The sequence below is a fragment of the Mauremys mutica genome, chromosome 2, assembly GCF_020497125.1.
Source record: "Mauremys mutica isolate MM-2020 ecotype Southern chromosome 2, ASM2049712v1, whole genome shotgun sequence".
NCBI lineage: Eukaryota > Metazoa > Chordata > Testudines > Geoemydidae > Mauremys > Mauremys mutica.
In genome coordinates, this window is record NC_059073.1 from 143,275,913 (window position 1) to 143,288,066 (window position 12,154).

The window sequence follows — 12,154 nt, forward strand, 5'->3', positions numbered from 1 at the left end:
CATTGCACCCCCACTTGTGTGATGAATTAATAAAGAATGCAGGAATAAGACACAGTGACTTGTTAGTGAGAAATGAGTGGAAGGCAGCTTCCAGCTGCTATGATAGTCCAGACAGGACAGTAAGGAGTGTGGAGAAGAGGAGCCCAGCATCCCTCTGCTAGTCCAGGGGCAATTGAATCTTTTCTTTACACATGAAGGGTGGGGGCTGATGGAGCTCAGCCCCCTGTTGCTATTATGAGGATGGTTACCAGCCATACTGCACCATCTACAAGGAAAAATTAGGGCCAGGCGCCCTTGATTGACCTCACTGATGCTAGTCGGCATGGTTACCAGCCCTTTTGCACTGCCCCATGTGCCAACAGACTGATGACGAGGACGGGTATCAGTCGTATTGCACCATCAGTCACCCATGGCGGGGGGGGGGAGTGAGGATGTTAGTGTTGACGGCTGCAGCATCACGTCTATCTGCAGCATTCAGTAAAGATAGGGTGACATGTAAAAGAGTCAAGAGAGGATTGTTTTCCCTTTCACTTCTGGGGGTGGGTGGGGGGGTGCGTAAATTGCCGAGCTATGCCCTGACCCACCGCGGACGCGGTGTTTCACCCTAGAAGCATTTGGAGCTCAGCCAAGAATGCAAATGCTTTTCGGAGACTGCAGGAACTGTGGGATAGCTTGAGACCTCCAGTCCCCCCTCCATGAGCGTCCATTTGATTCTTTGGCTTTCCGTTGTCACGCAGCAGTGCGCTGAGCCCCTGCTATGGCGTCTGTCTGGAGATTTAAAAAAAATGATTTTGAATTTCGTCTTCTGTAACGGAGCGCTGATAGAACAGATTTGCCTGCCATTACAGCGATCACGTCCGCATGGTCCATGCGGGAGCTCTTTCTTTATTTTGATTTTTAACTGCCTCGCCACACGTGCTGATCGGAGCTCCATGCTGGGCAAACAGGAAATATTCAAAAGTTCGCGGGGCTTTTCCTGCCTACCTGGCCACTGCATCCGAGTTCAGATTGCTGTCCAGAGCGGTCAGTGGTGCACTGTGGGATACCGCCCGGAGGCCAATACCGTCGATCAGCGGCCACACTAACCCTAATCCGATATGGTAATACCGATACTAGCGCTACTCCTCTCGTTATGGAGGAGTACAGAAACCGGTTTAAAGAGCCATTAAAATCGATATAAGGTGCCTCCTAGTGTGGACGGTTGTGGCGTTAAATCGGTTTTACGCTCCTAAAACCGATTTAAACGCCTAGTGTAGACCAGGCTTGAGTTTTTAAGCCTCGGTTATTTCTGCCGACTTACATGTTATTGAAACACCTATGCCTAAGGGGCTAAATGAAGGTATGGGTCTTCAGGTAGGCTTGGCTTTTCAAGTGTTTATTCCTTTCCAAGCCTTTCACCTCTCTTTGTTTCTTTTCCCACTTTTTAACAAACTTCTTCTCTCTAATCCATTGGTTAACAAAATAAGGGGTATATAAACTGTTACTAAAAACCTGGGGTTTTAAACCAGGGGTGCTTCTGCCTGCTTTTACATGTTATTAAAACACTTATGCCAATGGGGCTAAATAAAAAAAAAAGTGTCTTCAGGTAGCCTGTTTTCAAGGGGTCATCTTCTTTTCTAATCCACTACCTTCAAAAGGCTGTTTCAAGTGGTTCTTTCTAAAAACCTTGGGGAAAAACTTTCTTAGTAAAGGTTTTGTGGGTTTAGGTCTGGGGTGCTTCTGCATGCTTTTTTTATTGAAACACACCTATAAATAAAGGAATGTGTCTTCAGGTAGGTTTGTTATTTCATGTGTTTATTTAATAAGTTAAAAAGGGGGGGGGGTCAGTCATTACTTTAAAAAACTCATTTTAAAATGTGTTAGAGTATGTGTTGTTCAGCTTTTGTTACAGGGTCCTTGGTTGTTTAGATAAAAGCAGAGCAGGGCTTTGCTGTAGCTTCACCGTTTTTACTAAAAAATAACCCCTGTTAGTCTAAAACCTAGGGAAAAACTTTTTTATCACTTTACATTACTTTTATAAACAGTTTTTTTGTGTTTTTAAACCCTTAACCGTTTCTGCATGCTTACATATTATTAAAACACTTATGCCTAAGGGCTAAATAAAAAACGTGCCTTCATATATGCTTGGCTTTTCAAGTGTTTATACCTTTACAAGACTTTCACCTCTCTCTTTTTTAAAAAGTGGGGGAAGAAACAAACTTCTTCTCTCTAATCTATTGGTTTACAGAATAAGGGGAATATAAACTGGCTGTTACTAAGGACCTGGGGTTTTAAACCTGGGGTGTTTCTGCCTGCTCTATTTTATTACAACACACCTGTAAATAAAGGGTTGTGTCTTCATATAGGTTTGTCTTTTCAAGTAATTATACCTTTGCAAAACTTAATGTAACTTTTACTTGCATGTGTTAAAAAGTTTGGGGAAAAAGCAGCCTTTTTATCTCTGATCCACTGGCTCACAGACGTTTTTGCTGACAATGGCTTTGCTAAAAAAGCCTGCTGTTTCAAATTGTGCTTACTAAAAAATAACCCACGTTAGTCTAAAACTTTTTTGTCACTATACATTACTTTTATAACTCGGGGTTGTTTCTGCATGCTCTTTTCTTTATTAAAACACTTATGTCAAGGGGGCTAAATAAAGAAATGCAGGGCCGCCCAGAGGATTCAGGGGGCCGGCGAAAGCCTGGCACTTCGGCGGCAGGTCCCAGGGTGGAAGGACCCCCCGCCGCCGAATTGCCGCTGAAGACCCACCCCGGGACCTGCTGCCGAAGTGCTGGAAGGACCCCTGCCGCGGGTCTTTGGGGCACTTTGGCGGTGGGTCCCGGAGTGGAAGGACCCCGCTGCCGCCAAATTGATGATGATGACCCGGAGCGGAAGAAGCTCCGGGGCCCCCAGAGTGAGTGAAGGACCCTGCTCCAGGGGCCCTGAAAAATTCTCATGGGGGCCCCTGCGGGGCCCAGGGCAAATTGCCCCTTTTGCCCCCCCCCCCCCGGGCGGCCCTGAAGAAATGTGTCTTTAGATAGACTTGTCTTTTCAAGTGTTTATTCCTTTACAAGCCTTTCACCTCTGCTTGTTAAGAAGTGGGAAAAGAAACAAACTTCTTCTGTCTGATCCACTTGTTTACAAAATAAGTGGTATATAAACTGTCTGTTACTAAAAACTTGAGGTTTTAAACCTGGAGTGCTTCTGCCTGCTCCTTTTTTTATTACAACACCACATAGAAAAGGGATGTGTCTTAGGTTTGTCTTTTCAAGTAATTATACCTTTGCAAAACGTAATGTAACTTTTACTTGTTTGTTAAAAAGTTTGGGGAAGAAGCAGCCTTCTTATCTCTGATCCACTGACTCACAGAGGCTGCTTTGCTAACAGGCACTTTGCTGCGGCTTCACATTGTTTTTACTAAAATAAAGAAAAAAATAACCCGTTAGTTTAAAACCTAGGGGAAAACTTTTAAAATTTATTACTAAAAGCTTATGGTTTTAACTTTTATAAAAACCCCTCTGTAAAAGGGCTACATGGCAGGGGAAATGCTGGGGGTCTGTTTCTTTAGATAAGAATAAAACAGTTAAAAGGGAGGGGGAGAGGAGGGGAGGGAAAAGAGGAGGGAGATGGCTCTTGTTTAAAATCTTGGGACTCTAGGATTGGTTCAGGAAAATGAATTCTATGATGCTGTTGTAGAACAAACTCTGATTGGGCCGATCCAAAGGCGGTGATAACAAGTCTGAGAGGGTCTGAACCAGGGAAGTTGCCTCATTCTACAGAAAGACTTGAAAGATAAAAATTTTCTCTCTCTCTCTCATTTTCTCTCTCTCTTTCTGATTCAACCATGTTCTGTCTATTTTTGCCCTTTGCAAAGGGGCTCTCTTTTCCCTTTTCTTGCCCTGTTCTTTCTTTTAACCTCTCTTTTTTTCTTAACCTACTCTGATACTGAATGCTTTTCTATTCACTTTTTTACCATGTGCTTACTAAACAGACTCTGCTTGCTTCTTTCTTTCTTATTCTCTCTCATTCTGATTCCACCATATCCTATCTATCTCCTTTTTTGTCCTGTTCTTTCTTTTAGCCTCTCTTTTTTCTTAACCTACACTGGTATTGAATAGTTTAAATGCATTTTTATTCACTTTTTTACCATGTGCTTCCCAAACAGGTTCCGCCTTAAGTAAATTCCTTTCTTAAACCTAGTTTTTAATATTATTTAATGTTTTAAAGGCTTTTTTCTTAACCTACCCTGATAGTAAATAGTTTAATTGTGTTTTTATTAGCCACCCTTTATAGTTTTTGGCTATGGGCTTACTAAACAGGCTGTCCTTAATAAATTCCCTTTTTTGGCTATATCTGTTCTTTTAAATAATATTAAAAACTAGGTTTAAACTCTTCTTAAACTAACCCTTTAAAAACAAAAAATTCCTTTTTTCTTTAAGTTCTATCTTTCTATTCTTAAATAACCTACCAAACAAGGTCTTTACCATCCTCTCTCCTTACTCAATCACATCCAATAACCTCTCTTTCCTTTTTTTCCCTCTAAACCTTACTCAAACTTTCTTTTTTCATCTTTAAACTCTCTCACTCTCTTCTTTCAACCTTTTTCTCTCAATGTGTGTTTGTGCTTGGATACACACCACTTCCCTTAGTCAAACACACACACACACACGCAATTTTTTTCAAAATGGCTGACAGCGCCAAACTTTGGCACCAACGGAAACGGGGTGGGAGGGTAGGACATAAGCCCTAAATGGGGTGTGGAAACCTGTCAAAAATGCACAGTGATGAATGCTATCATGTAGTATACTACTCACGGCAGTGCAGACTATAGCTGAAGCATTTACATTGCTGAAGGTTTTCAACAGGAGACTACAAATCCCATGTTGCATCAAGTTAAAGGCGCGTTGGTACAGTTTGCTATTTAACAAAATCCCAGTATGTTCAGTGCATGGTGAATGTCCCCTGAAAAATGAACACATGAACCGGAGCCCTGGGAATGCTAAATGCTGTCATTGGGAAGCTGGTTTTTATTGTGCTACTGAAAGAAAATCAGGGGAACATTACAGAAGGGTCTAATCGTTTACCCCCATATCTAGAAACTGTCTCCAGAGAACAAATAGCTTATCAAGATTCCCCCCTTACCCTTTGCTGAGCAAATATTTAAAATCACCCTTGTAAAATTCTTCTCCTCCATTCTCACATCATTTAAAATGGGAAATAAAACGTAATTAGTTTTAGCCCTAGCGTACAGGTAGGCAAGTAGATTTTAGTTTACCTTGCCTAGTATGTTTTCATAAGGATTTTGAGAGGCTGATATGGATCATTTCAAAAACTTGCCAAAACATGCAGTTGATTGGGAACTGGACCTTCCAGGATTGACTTGCCATTTCTTTAGGCCACAATAGTTACTTGTCACCGAATGGGAAGTGTTTGTGTCTCTCCATCCTGGAATAAAAGACAAATACATCCTAAGTAAATAATTATCACAACCATTCAGAATCTTCCATGTAGAAGCTTTTTCAAGAAGCAAACAGTGCAGGTAGCCAGCCAGCCAGCCACCTCTTCTATACATGTGATAGGAATAGCCAAAATAGGGAATTTTACTGGAATTCAAACCTTTTATTTAAAATGCATTAACCCATGAGTTTAATTAAAAGAAACACAAGTAAACTAAGCCCATCCCTCTCTGGATTTGCCGGTGCATTCTGTTCCGTCAGGCGCCCATCCTGCAACTGGATCTGCTAGTGATACCTTGCACCAGCAGAGGTGTTTAAACCCAGAATCTCTCCAACTAAAAGGATGACCCAATCCTGCTTTTTAGCCCCTGTTGCATTCAAAGACTTAAGGGCCTTGATCCTGCTCCCAATTAAGTCAATAGAAAAACTCCCATTAGCTTCCCCTGTGCAGTATCAACCTCTAATGATGAAAAGAGGCTCAACTTAGTGGGCCACCAACTAGAGTGACCAGATGTCCCGATTTTATAGGGACAGCCCTGATTTTGGGGTCTTTTTCTTATATAGGCTCCTATTATCCCCCACCCCGGTCCCAATTTTTCATATTTGCTGTCTGGTCACCCTACTGCCAACAGAGTTTGGTTGTGAAACCCCTGCCCTTCCTGCAGCACGGCCGAGTGGACTGGGACACGGGAGATGTGGGTTTTGCTTGGATCACTCTGAAGCAAGTCACTTTGGACTAGATTCACAAAGCTCCAGGCTGAGAATTCCACTTGTTGGCAGGGCCCCATGGGGGGGTTTAGATGTTGGAACGCTTAAGCACCTTCATGAATCTGGACCTCTCAGATCTATTGCTGAAAAGTGTTATATAAGGAGCTAGATTTGATTAGATGGTAGAGGGGACCCAGTAGGGAAAAGCTTGAGAACCCACACCTTAGCTGGTCAGCATTTTTCACCAAAAATGCTGCCTCCCCAATTAAAAATAGCTTTGATCAAAATGAAAATGTAATTTGATTGAAAATTTTCAGCAGTTGAAAAGCAGAAGTTTTCTTTTTGGGGGCCATTCCCTGTTTTCAGTGGAAACAGGGAAGAGGAGGAAGGCAAATTTTTTTCCAAGTTTCCTATAGTCAAAAGACAGAAGTTCTGTAGCAAGGTTTTCAGGGTGGGGGTCATTTTGTTCATATTTTCAGAAAGACAGACACAGCTTTATATTTTAAGCAGCTCTATAGCAGATTGAAACATCTCTGGGGACCAGTCACTAGAGAGCATCAAATCCATATGCTCCTAGCTTGGCTTATGCTTCTACTAACCCCGGCCCTCCACCCAGATGAAATCACTTTGGGTCCCATGCTGGCCTCTCCGATTTCAGGATCGGGGCCTTATTTGCGAGCCCTGCCCCAAGGGAAGATTTGATTGTGTGTATTGCACGGGGGCCAAGCCTACCGTCAGTGCTTAAACAAACAATAGCAACACTCCGCGCGTATTACACTGGAGCGTCAATGTGCTGCTCAAACCTTTGTGATGTATCCCTTGCCTCTGAATGGGTTAGCATCAGAGAGGAAACAGCTCCCTTTATAACAGGTGAGACCCACACTGGCTTGGGAACAACCCCACCCGAAGCTAACGGGGACAATCCCTGCTGGGTTTGGTCCCTTACCTACTGCACTGTGGGTTAATTAATGTTGGGAAGGTGCTTTGAGATCCTTAAAGAGTAGATGCTACTGAATATCTACCGCCTATCAAAGGCAAGCAAAGGATCATGATCCCCATTTTTCATTGAGGGAAACTGAGGCAAAGGATGGGAAGTGACTGGCCCCAGGTCACCCAGCAGGCCAGAGGGAAAGCTAGAAATAGAACCCAGGTCTCCTGCATCCCTGTCCAGTGCACCAGCCCCTGGGCCACATGACTGAAAGCACCCACTGCTTCCTAGCCTGCAAGCTTCCCTGTGTAATATGGTTAGCCGGGCTCTGAAGGCTATGTTTTTTTAGTTAGACGAGCCTGTTTCAACCACTCACCCCAGCAGGTTCTATTTAATAAATCGCGTGTTGTAGTCTAGTCCTTCCAGCGTCGGGATTTCTTTGTGTGTCAGGTGAAAGTCGTATACCTACGCCGAAGAAACAGCCTTTGAATCCAAGGCCAGGGCTTTCTGTGCTCCCAGGTCTACAGGGAGATGCAAGTCCACAGCAAAGCATGGAAGACGCGGGCAGATATTCTGTAAGGCTGGGAAATGCAGCCCTTGGAGTCTGAGCAGTACCAGGAGGCTGGATATGGGGAATGGCAGGGTGTGGGTGTGGGACTTCCCCAGCGCGCACATGGGAGGTTACTGTGTGGCAAGCTGCTGTGCAGAAATTCACCCTCTGCCTTGCTCCGCAGCAGACAGGCCCAGACATTTTGTGTGTGTGTGTCTCTCTCTCTCTCTGAGGCTAAGGGCAGATCTTCTGTTGGGGGCCCAGCTCTGAGGATTTGTTCAGCACAGCTCTACCAAATGGGCATGGCCACTCACTCAACTCCTCAGTGAAAGGACAAAAATCCCACCCCAGATGTCTGGGCCACAATCTATTCCCACAGCCGCTTCCCTGGCTGGATGTGTTTTCATCCAGATCGTCATAGCTGGAGCCGGGACAAGAATCGCTATGACAGCTTCCAAAAAACTCTGGTAACGGGCTTCCCAGGTACTGCGTCACGCCACCTCTCACAAGTGGGGGGGGGGAGCGTGCATGCCAACCCAGGCTGTTTAACAGCCAGACCTCGCTCTGTGTTGTGTCTTCTACGAGGAGCAAAGCCACTTAGGTCTCCAAGCTGAGGGCCTACAAGCGTATCCCCGGACAGAGGGGCTAACCCTCAGGCTAGCAATACTTAAGGGTCCCTTGAACTAGCCATTCAAATCCTGCTGGGTACAGCTCAGCTTTGGTACAAGTCCCCAGCTGTCGCTTGTGTGAAGCGTCTCACCCTGCTCTGGTGACAGTAACACCTCAGCCATTGGCCAGGAGCGGAAGAGGGCTCCCGGCTCGCTAGCCATCCCTGTTACCTCTGCGTTCTCCACTATGCGGGCCGGGGTGATGCTTTTCGGGATGTTGGCGATGCCCCTCTGAATGTGGAAGCGGATGAGAACCTGCAGAGAGGGCAGGAGCTGGTGAGCCAGGATACGTGGCTGGCGCGGTGGCCGGGGGAGCACAGCCAGCGCGAAGAGACGGAGAGACCCATTTTTCCACACTGCACCCACAACCTCCCCACCCCCTGTGTAGCTTAGATAGGATGTTGCACGTCTATATAGAGAAACACCACTAGGGCCAGTGCTGTCCCCCCCCTCACCTGAGCGCTGGTTTTTCCATGCTTCTGAGCGATCTCATTCACTGTGGGATTCTCCAGGAGAGGCACAGGGCTGTTCTCCCCCGAAGGGCTAAGGGAAGAGGATTTGGAGAGTCCTGAACAACGGCGGCTGCTGCTCTCGGCGAACAGGCAGTACTTTGCAAACAGGAGACTGGTGGAGAGTCGCCTTCCCAGCACCGCTGGAAGGCAGCAAAGCCTCCTGCTGCTGGTTGGAGAAACGGGGAAGGGAAGGCACTGAGGGATTCTGTCACTCCCCCTGAGCCAGCGACAGGGTCGACAAACGCCCGTTGGTGCTGCTGCGCAAACACCGGCTGCTAACAACAGCCAGGACCCCTCCCTGGCCCAGCTCACTCAGCCTCTCCCCTGCTTTGTCACCGTGCGGCGGGGCTGCACCCCAGAACTCATCACACAGGGGGACCCCTGTTACGTTGGCCAGGCTCTTGATAAAGATAAAAGAATCCAGTAAATGCTATTGGGCCAAGCATCTCCACCCATGTCAGTGAAATCAAACCGGAGTGACAGCAGAATCCGGCCCAGTTAGCCTAGCGAAGATCTCAGCCAGACCTTGGCTGGGTGGGCCAGGGTTACCAGCCACGAAGGAAGAGGACCCAGCTTGTATCTCACAGCCAGCCCAGGCTACAGAAACACCTCTCAGGCCTCCAGCTCACACTCACTCCATTTGCCAGACAGCCAACACAGAGCCCTGCAATGCCAGTTCAGGGCAGAACTGCCCCTTTATGCTACAGCTGTGTGCTGTGGGCATCTACTGTCCCCAGAAGGTGCTTTCTGAGTCATCAGCATGGAATGTGCAGTAGCAAGACCCCCACCCCTTCTACCTCCCCCTCTTCTCTGATTAGCTCACTTGTTGGTGCCACTAGGCCTGAGTAAACCAAAGTTGTGACTTTGGGCCTGAAGTGAACCAAAGTTCTTACATGCTGTGAACTTTAACCAGCCTAAGATGCTAACAGACTGCAAGCAAAATGTGTAACTGTCAGCAATCTCAGCTTGCAAATGTAGGAGTTTGAAACAGCAGAAGCGGCGGGGAGGAGGGGGAGAGGGGGGAGGAAAATCTGTATGCGTTTGTTCTGTCAAGGCCAGAGATAAGCTTGTGGATGAGAACTTTTTCTAACACGCTGAAATGTAATGCCTAATGTAGCTGCTGTTGGGAAGGGAGGGGTGAGGGGGAAAACCGAACAAAAGGCTTACACAAACAAGGGGGGTATAAATGCTGGGACCCCGCCTGCGCGCGGGTGTGCAGGATTTGAGAATGCTTTTCTCCCTGGCACCTTTCTTTGTGCACAAATAAACCTGGTTTTGCTTCTCCACCCTGGTGTGATAATTAGTGCGACGCACACCGGGCAACGAACCTGCTGTTGCTCCGCCTCGGGCTCTTTGAGCCGGCAACAGTTTTGGCGTCCCTGGGTGGGCTCGAGGCAAAATTGTGCCTTGCCCAGACTCCTCCAATGGCCGGTGGACGACGGTCACAGCCGACGCCCGACGCGCACTGGTGCCTTTACCGGGGGCCTCGGCAGAGACGCGTCAGGCCGACCTTGGAGGACACAACGGTGCAATGCGCTCAGAGAGTGGAGAAGCAGTTGCGGGCGACGGTGAGGAACCGGTCCTGTGGACAAGGTAGGAACAGTCCAGTGGTGTGGACTTTTGCCTGAGGCTGGGGACGCCCAGCCGTTGTAATTCCCACTAGACGAGAGAGCGTCCTATAGTGGGTCAAGGGCAAGCCCGTGGTATGGGGCAAGGACAGGGTAAGGTTAGTAGGGCAAGGTGTACGCCCCTAGAATGCATTCTAGTAAATTGGAAGGTATTTGGTTTGGATCCAATGACTAAGAGTAAACTGAAAAGATTTTATACAGTAGACTGGCCTCAGTATCAGTTAAAGAGCCAGGAAAGGTGGCCACCAGAAGGATCACTTAATTACAACATGATCCTTCAATTACTTCTGTTTTGTCAGCGAATGGGTAGCTTCTGAAGCTGTTTGTATGTAGAGCTCTTGTAAAAATCCCTCATCATAAGCCCCAGAGCTGCACTGGGAGGAGAACTGTCCGTGGGAATGTCTATCTCTGTTGGGCTCATGCCATCTGAATTTATTGACTGTGCAGCAAGATAAGATGCATCGTGGTAGTAGGAAATAATGGCCTTGGTGTGTGTGTGTGTGTGTGTGTGTGTGTGTGTGTATACCAGTGTGAGTGTTCGTTACTGGAAGACGCCCAGATTACCCTGTGAAGCGATTGCTAATGATCAGGAGTAGTCTAACGCAAGCCCGGTAACTAGTGGATCTTTAGGAGATCCGACCCACGGTGGGCTGACTCGGCCTGGCATCGTCCGGCGAGGAAGCTGCCTGGGTCTAGGAATGTGTGAACCCATCTTCCCTCCCCCCCTTCCTCTCCGTGTGGGCTACTGACAGTCTGATCATCTCACTGGATGCAATCAGAGTATGCGGCGCCGTGTCTCCCAGAGACTAGCCGACGCTCTTTGCTGAAGGGAGGTGTGGGAGAGTCAGTCATCCTCGTTAATCTCTCCTGTGTGAGTGTCCTGTAGGGAGAGATCCTTAGTTTATGAGCCGCTAGCGCGGACAGGGCACCCTCTCTGTGTGTGTAAATGTAAAATGGGTAAGGGACAGTCTAAAAATTCTACCTCACCCCCTAAGGGTTCCCCAGCATAGTACATGTACGTACATTATGGTCCTAAAACCTGCAGGTATTTAGAGAATTGGAATCTTCACATGCGTGAAAATCCATCTAAACAGTGCCCATTAGAAGGTATCTTCAATCTAGATAAGATCATATATCTCAGAGGAGCTTTTAATCACAAAGAAAAGCCTCTGACACAGTGTGAGCAATTTGTCTAGGAACGGGTTAATTTGAAACTCGGCTAACCCCAGAGATAAAGAGAGAGCTGCTCTGCGTACAAGGTCAAGAACCTGCACAGACTATGCTAAGTAAAACTGCTTTCAGCCCCAGCTGGTTGTGGAAAATAGAGACAGAGGCAAACCAAAGGCAATACAAGTTACAGAACTGAAATTACATTTGCAAAGCTTAATTCTCCAGTGAGATCCAACAGTGTGCTTCTGCAACCCTGTATCTGGTATGGCTCGGTGACACTGGAAAAGCCATAGGGCAGCTGACCTGAACTGGAATCTCTGAAAGAGACGCCGCAGGAGAGTTCAGGGTGTAAAAGAACAGCCATCCCAAGAGTGGAAGCATGTTGGAAATTCTGGACAAGCTGTATACAGGATAATCTCCCGTCCACCTATTTCCCTTCTCTGAACATTATACACAGACGTGGCCAGTCTGGATATGTGTAAGTATTAAAGTGGCTTAAGGCTTGGGGCATTCATATTTTTCCTGAGTGATGTGGGAGTGTTCCCAACACTCTCC

The 12,154-nt window shown here is 46.8% G+C and overlaps 1 protein-coding gene across 9 annotated transcripts in view; it reads right to left on the reverse strand.

The window, feature by feature from the left end:
- Positions 1-713: 713 nt before the first annotated feature.
- The window catches only part of LOC123365036 (aldo-keto reductase family 1 member A1-A-like), a 62,614-nt gene continuing 51,173 nt past the window's right edge, over positions 714-12,154 (reverse strand). For 5 of the 9 annotated variants that reach the window (XM_045007647.1, XM_045007650.1, XM_045007649.1 and 2 more), the window contains 5 exons: positions 8,745-8,832; positions 8,461-8,544; positions 7,448-7,536; positions 4,381-5,424; positions 3,080-4,175 (listed from right to left, as the gene is read on the reverse strand). In XM_045007647.1, the coding sequence (XP_044863582.1) occupies positions 7,459-7,536; positions 8,461-8,544; positions 8,745-8,832 (250 nt within the window). In that variant the 3' untranslated portion in view covers positions 3,080-4,175; positions 4,381-5,424; positions 7,448-7,458. Of the gene's footprint in view, positions 769-3,079; positions 4,176-4,355; positions 5,425-7,447; positions 7,537-8,460; positions 8,545-8,744; positions 8,833-12,154 lie in introns of those variants that run through there. The other 4 variants (XM_045007645.1, XM_045007644.1, XM_045007651.1 and 1 more) reach the window with 4 other exon arrangements.